This window comes from Notamacropus eugenii, chromosome 1 (assembly GCF_028372415.1).
Source record: "Notamacropus eugenii isolate mMacEug1 chromosome 1, mMacEug1.pri_v2, whole genome shotgun sequence".
Taxonomy (NCBI): Eukaryota; Metazoa; Chordata; class Mammalia; order Diprotodontia; family Macropodidae; genus Notamacropus; species Notamacropus eugenii.
The window spans coordinates 739,626,911-739,634,175 of NC_092872.1; the positions used below are offsets into that span (position 1 = coordinate 739,626,911).

The 7,265-nt window shown below is 52.4% G+C and overlaps 1 protein-coding gene across 1 annotated transcript; it reads right to left on the reverse strand.

The window, feature by feature from the left end:
* Positions 1-722: 722 nt before the first annotated feature.
* EGR4 (early growth response 4) lies at positions 723-3,842 on the reverse strand. The gene is made up of 2 exons (XM_072646828.1): positions 3,492-3,842; positions 723-2,729 (listed from the first exon to the last, which is right to left on the reverse strand). Exons 1-2 carry the CDS (start codon positions 3,613-3,615, stop codon positions 1,384-1,386), a joined length of 1,470 nt encoding a protein of 489 aa, XP_072502929.1. The 5' UTR covers positions 3,616-3,842; the 3' UTR covers positions 723-1,383.
* Between the last annotated feature and the right edge of the window lie 3,423 nt (positions 3,843-7,265).

The window sequence follows — 7,265 nt, forward strand, 5'->3', positions numbered from 1 at the left end:
ATTGCTTTGCTTTATGTACAACATAATATCTTATTTAATCTTCACACCAGCTTCGTGAGTAGGTGCCATTACTATTTTCATATTGCTGATAGGGAAATGGAGGGTCAGAGAAATGAAGTGACTTGCCTAGAGTCACACAGCTAATTCCTGGGTAAGATTTAACACAAGTCCTAAAGCTAGCAATCTAGCCTCTAAGCCATATTGTTCTATGCATGTCATTCAGATATGTATAGAGGGGTAAATATCTGGGATCCACTTCCTCCAGGAACAGACTCTACCCATTTCCCAATAGGCTGGTCCACGGTAAGTTACATAATAATAGCTGGGAAATTTTTATTACATACACCTTTCATCTGATCCTTACAACAGTCCTGTGAAGTGCTCTGTTATGTACCTGATTCTCTTTCTCTGAGTGTGTCCTATCGTCCCCATCAGATGAGCTTCTGAAGAGCCAAGGTCCTCCTCGTGCCCCTTATCAAACCAACTTTCTGAAGGCAAAGGCTGAGTCTCTTTCCTTCGGATCAGGTTCTCCGTGAGGGAAGGAGCTCTCAGGCAGTCTGCCTATCAGACTGAAGGTTCGCTTATAGTGAACAGGGACAGACAAGGAATCTCATAGTACAGAGTGGGGGAGGGCAGCAGGTTGCAGAAAACTGAAGGAAGCCAGCAACTGGACATTTTTTTTTTTTTTGCACAAACGCTTTAATTGCAAAAATAAACACAGCTTTATCACCTGCCTGAGAGCAGCATCTGCTTTACAAAATCGATAAATAAATAATAGCCAGAAAACCCAACGCTGTACCCGAGGGTTGCTCAGACGGATCTGTACAAAGAAACACTCTCCCTACCCCATTCAGTGGGCAGGATCGAAGGTTATACCTCCGTCAGCACCCCGCGTCTGGGTGGGGGGAGGGTGAGGGGAGTCGAGGCCCAGAGTAGAAAAGACAATCGTCTGTGTCCTGAGTCTGTGAAAAGAAAGTGCCTGGTGGGAGAGATAGGGCTCCCTGGGCCAAGAGCTTCGGAGGAGCTGTCCTCGGGCGGTGGTGCTGAACAGACAACCATCCGGGCTTGGCCGAGCACACTCACTGAAACCAACTTGCGCTACCCTCGGACAAAGCCGAGCAAAATTAAGATCGCCCCCTGGCGTTGGTCTGGAGTGGCAGTAGGGAAAGGGGATCGGGGTGGGGAGAGGGATTGGGGGACCTATTAGAGAAATGGGATTGGAGGACTCTTGGGGTTCTGCTCCTCAACTCAAAGGGCAGGGCGATAACGAAGGTAGTGGAGAATTTGGTCCCCTGACATCAGTGCCAAAAGTAGACTGTCTCTGTTCATGGCGCAGGGCCACTGTGGTTATCCAGTACGCTGCAGGGTGAAACGAGCCAGAACTTAGAGGGCTGCGAAGGACAGGCCCAATGCGTAAAAACCCAGCCCCTTGAGTCTCTCCTCAGCCCGAGCCTTCTGCTTCAGATGCACTTTGCCGTGACGTTTTTTCTCGTCGCTGCGCGCGAAGCGACGGCCACACACGTCGCAGGCAAAGGGCTTCTCACCCGTGTGGGTGCGCACGTGCGTGGTGAGGTGGTCACTGCGGCTGAAGTTGCGCAGGCAAATCCGGCACTGGAAAGGTTTGTGACCAGTGTGGATGCGAAGGTGGCGGTTGAGCTCGTCTGAGCGGGCGAAGCTCCGGACGCAGCTCTCCACCGGGCAAGCGAAGGCCTTGGCGTGGGGCCGAGGACAAAAACAGCGAGGACTGCACTTGCCGCCTCGCCGCCCCTTACGCCTAGGCTCAGCCTGTGCCGGCTGCGGCGGCTGCGGCGGCTGCGGTGGTTGAGATTGCTGCTGTGCTGCCGTCGGTGGTGGGAGTTGCGCAGCCCCTGGGAAATCAGTTGTACTTGGTGGCACTACCGAGAAGTCTGAGGCTGGGCCAGGGAGGGTGAGGCTGAGTGGGGAAGGTTGGGCCCGGGCTAGGAGGTCCCCACCGCTGCCGCCCTCCCCGGCGGGGCTCAGGCTGAGCCCTGGCTGGAGGCCCTCGCCCCCTTCCCCAAAGTCTCCCGAGGGCAATTGACTGGAGCTGGATAGAGAGAAGGCATCGTAGGTGCCAGCGTAGATTCTGTTGGTCGGACCCGGCAGGTCCGCTGGACAGCTGATTTGCAGCAGATCTTCGATTTTGGAGCCCAGTGGGGGGAAGCCAGCCTCGGGGCTAGGCTGGTAGCCTCCCTGGGGCAGATAACTTGGAGCGCCTGCCGACAAGAGGTCCCAAGGCCCATAAGGGGCTTTGAAGGCCGGAGCGGCATCTAAGGCAGGGGAGACTGGAGCGGCTCGGAGGCCGGGCTTGACGTCTGGTGGGGACGGCTGGGGCTCATAGAGGCACTGGGGTGAGGTGCCCGTAGTCGGCGAAGTCTCCCATGGCGTCTCCGGAAAGGGGGTGGCGGAGCCCAGGTCAGCGGGGAAGAGATCCAAGGGCCCAGCCAGTGAGGTGTCCGGGCTAGTAGCGTACAGGGTGTCCAGAGGAGCCCGAGGGACCGCCCCATCCGGCCCAGGGAAAGGAGCCAGGCCAAGGATCCCCGACATGAGGTTGAACAGGGCCTCCTGGTCGTGTGGGTGTTCAGGAATGGCCTGAATGAAGAAGCTGCCAGTATAACTGAGGCCAGGCTGGGGTGAGGGAGAGGGACCCTCTAGAAAGAAATAATCTGAGGTGTCACAAGCGCCACTCAGCGCAGAGCTCAGGAAGTCACCTGCAGGAAGACAATAACGGAGACCGAGGGCATTAGAGGGTAGATGGGAAGGGAGAAGGGGGAAGGAGAGGGGGTCAGGGACGCACATTTCTAAGCTCAGGAGACCTGACTCTGACTTGACAACGACTTCAGACTGCGCTGTGTTGTCCCCGAGAACACTAGTGCACAAGGTTTCACTCCCCTCCCCCCCCTTGCACAAATATTACTGCACCAGGCTTGTGCCTTCAGGCAGTCACACCAAAGCTCGCCAGACTCAAGGCATGTTTGCAGCTCTATAGCTAGGTGGGAGCAAGCCATTGGGGCACGGACAGAGGATCACACATAAGATGACCACGCACACACACAACATCTCTCACATGCATACGGAGGAACACACGCATGCCCACGCAGATGGACCTTGATAAGCGCAAGGGCTCACGCTGAGATGGCAGCATTGTTGATGTGGGGACTTGGGGGGGGGAGAGGGACCGTCCCTAGCTCCCACCTCCATCGGCCTCAACCTTCCCTCCCCCGATTTCCCCGCACCATTGTGCATAGCAATGTTTCAGTTCCCTAGTTGCCTACGCATACGCACATCCATCCATCCATCCATCCATCCATCCATCCATCCATCCATCCATCCATCCATCTATTCCACCCATGCATTCCCGTTACCGCCACCTGCGGAGCCTGGCTCTCCTTCATACTGCCCCACACTGAGAAAAGAGGGACTTCTTTTCTCTCTTTAGCTTGTGTGTCTGTGTTTGGGGGGAATCTCCTTACCTCCCGGGAAGCCAGCGAGGGAGGGGTCTCTCCCAGGTCGCAAAGTCTCCGGGCTGGTCTCAACGCATCCCTCGGGGTACTTGGCGAAAAGCGCTTCTGGGCAGAATTCGCTCATGTTCAGCATGGCGGAATGGGGGCCTCGAATTCAAGGATGGGGAAGCGCACAGAAGGGGCCCTAGGGACTCTATCTCTAGGAGGTAGGGGAATGGCGATCCCGGCTCCCTACAGGTACTCTGCGGCGGGAGGGATCCTGCCTCCCAGTCTTGGGCTTTGGGGAATCGAGATCTGCTAGGCTGTAGGGCTTGGGGGCTCTGGGGATTCCCCCCTGGAGCGGCTGCTAAGGGTCCAGGTTCCTGCTCCTCGCGTTAAGTAAGGTGCAGCTCCGCTCCCCCAGCCCGCAGCCCCCACTTATATACTGGCTGTTGGGCTGGCGCGGGTCTTCCGCCTCCCGGGGCCGCTTCCATTTCTGGAGTCCCCGGCCCGGTCGCTGTGACGTAAATGCCCAAATATGGACACAGGATGTGGGCCAGGGAGTCCCGATAAGGAAAGCTCGCTGGGTGACGTAGCCCGCCCAGAACTGGCTCTGTGTGTGTCTGTGTGTGTGTGTGTGTGTGTGTGTGTGTGTGTGTGTGTGTGTGTGTGTGTGTGTGTGTGTGTGTGTGCGCGGGCGCGCGCGCGCTCGCGCAAAGCTTTACATTTGCGCTTTTTGGGAAGACAGCATGAGAGACACATAAGAGGGAGTGATGAGTCTGCCTAGGTGAATCTATGATTTCGCACAGGAAACCATAAATATGTGTTTGCCTGAGTGTGCATCTGTGTGCGCATCTCTGCGCGTGTGCCACCTTGAATGGCTCCCCCAGCCATCCCCCTGTGGAGCTCGGTTTTCTCTCTACGTCGGAGTGTATGGGTTTGCATTTGTGGCCCTCAGAGTGTGTGTATTCACATTCGTTCACACCCCAATGTGGTGTTCTGCCTCTTGGATTTTAAAAATATTTCGTCTTTTTATAATTTTCACTCCGCCCTTTCTTCCCCGCCCCCTCCACGGGGATATGGTCCAGGAAGTTCTGGGAGGAAATGATCATCACTTGTTAAAAGTTGGGAGTTTCATAGACTTTGTTGCCTGAATGGGGGAGGGGTGCAGAGGGAAAGAGGGGATGCAACCCTGAGAGGAGAACCTGACTCTTGCCTATCCTGGAAAGCTAGAGAGTTGATGTCACCCCTTACACTTCCTTCTGCTGCGGCTCCTATTGCTCTCACTCCAGATGGGAATTCCAAGGTTTCTTCCTGCCCACAGTGCAGGGCAGGCATGGATCATCTTGTCCCATTAGCACTCTCAAGTGCCCTGAGCCTAGCCTCTGCAGGATGAATTCTATTAATAAGCATTGATTAGTATCTACTATGTGCTGTGCACTGGACACACAAAGGCTAAAATGAAATATACACAAGGAAAGTTTGGATTGAACAGAGGAGACACCTGAGTTAGGGAGACCAAGTAGAAACTTATTGCAACAATTCAGGTAAGGAGTGATGAGGGACAGACCCAGGCTGGGTAGAGAGACAAGGCCAGATGTTGTGCCATCTCTCCCCTGATGCCCACAACTATCAGTGCTTTTCATCTATTCTCAATATATATTTGTATTTCTATCCGATTATTTGTGTATACGTTGTCTCTCCCTAGGATGCAAGCCCCTTGAAGCCAGGGCCTATTTCCTTTTTCATCTGGTACCCAAAGCACCAATGCTCCAATGGTTGCCATACTTTTTTTTAATCTGAACCTGTGACTTCAATTGCCTAGGGAATCCTGGTCTTCTTATCTTATATCCACTAGACCACACTACCTTTCATCTGGTACATAGTTGGCACTTAATACATCCTTCTTGAGTGGAAATGAATTTTGTGCTCACAAAGCCTGCTCCCAGAGTAGGTCTCTACAACTTTCACATTCAATATCCGTCAACAAATCCTTACATTCTAATGGAGGAGACAAGAGCATGTATAAAAATACATATGGACTCAAAATAAGGAGTATAGTAGTCAATAAGCATGTATTAAGTGAGGCATATATTGTGAAGATAGAACACTGGACCTGGAGACAGAAAGACCTGAGTTCAAATCACACACTGACAGCCTGTGTGACTCTGGGCAAGTCATTTCAGTTTTGTTTGCCTTCGTTTCCTGAATTGTAAAATGGGGATAATAATAGTATCTACCTTCCAGGTTGTTGTGAGGATCAAATGAGACACTGGACCAGTGTCCAAGGATGATTCCAGGGGTCAGATTCTAAAGACTCAAGGGAAAAGTCACCAGGGCCAAGGCCAGGAGTGAGTATCCAAGCTTTTGCTCCTCGCCCCCATGGACAGATAGACATTCCTAGAGACTGAGGTAGGGAACAGTAGCCAGGCTCCCACTCTCATAGGGGCACCCAGGCTAGAGAGTCTTGTTCTACCTGTCCCTAAGTTGAGAAAGAAGAGAAGAGTTAGGTTAGCCCTTTTACTTCAATACACATTCATTCACTCTCTCCCCGCACACCTTCAGTTCAATCATTTCATTCACTCACAAAGCTATGCATACCATTTTCACATGTGAGCTTGAGCTTGTGCATGTGCATGCATACACACAGACACAGACACGCACACACACACACACACACACTTTGCTTAAGTCACTTAAAGCACAGGAGGTGGAATCAGGTGGAGGCTCTTGAGCTGTGCCTGGGTCAAGAAGATCCAGAAATGCAAAAACAACCTTGTTCCACCTCCCTCCATGGTCCCGGAGGTGACAAGACCAGACCAGGGCCAGATCCCTCTCCCAGTGTCCTAGGGCAAATCAAAGGGTTGTGAGTGGAGGGCCTCCAGGCTGTCACTGCTGATTTCTCCCAGGGTCCAGCCCAGAGCCTCAGGGACATCAAAGTAGTTTAAGTTCTGGACCCCTCAGCCATGCCCAGGCCACAGATACTAGGAAGGAAGCCAGCCAGATAATGGGCTGCTAGTCTTCTTTGAGGAGCATCTGGGTGAAAAGAGAAAGATAGGCTAGCTATTGGAAGCAGCTTCCCTTCACTCCCTCATCCAGTGCTGCAGACACCTGGCCTGTGCTAGGGAAGGGATTGGTCTGATAGGAACCAAGTAAGTCGAGAGATCTCTGATTCCTGTCCTATCCCTCACTAGAAGAGAATCCATTCCTATCTTCAAAGACAATGGGAGGTGGCTTCTGTGGACTTCCTCTAGAGTTCATGGCAAAGTTTTGGGAGGGCCAAGACAGCTCAGGGAGGCCTCTCTCAGCCCCATAATGGCATCAGGGCAAAGGCAAAGGTAAAACTAAATTCCAGTCTAGAACTTGGGAGCCAGCAGTGGTGGTGGTAGTGGAAGATTTTGCCCAAACAAACAAAAAGAAAGCAGAATTCACCATTTTATTCTGTCCAGGAAGCACCCTCAATGGGCTGCTGCTCCAGCTCTTGAATACACCTCTATACTATTCTCTTTTTAAAAATTGAAATCTAATTTGATGCCATCACAGTAAGAGCTGCAATGTAGAATTTGTCTGGGGGGAGGGGAGGTTGACATTTGGGATGATTTTTATAGAGTAATAATTATAGTAGAGAACTAAGGGAGAGCAGAGAACAAATCTCTAGGACTTTCTCCATGGTCAAGGAAAAGGGATGGGGAGTGAAAGCACAGAAAATCCAGGCCTGAGGTCCAGAACAGCCAAGAAGTTCCTCTTTTAGTCACCTGATGGACACCAGGGCAAAGATCAAAGAGGAACCTCTTGTTTTCTTCC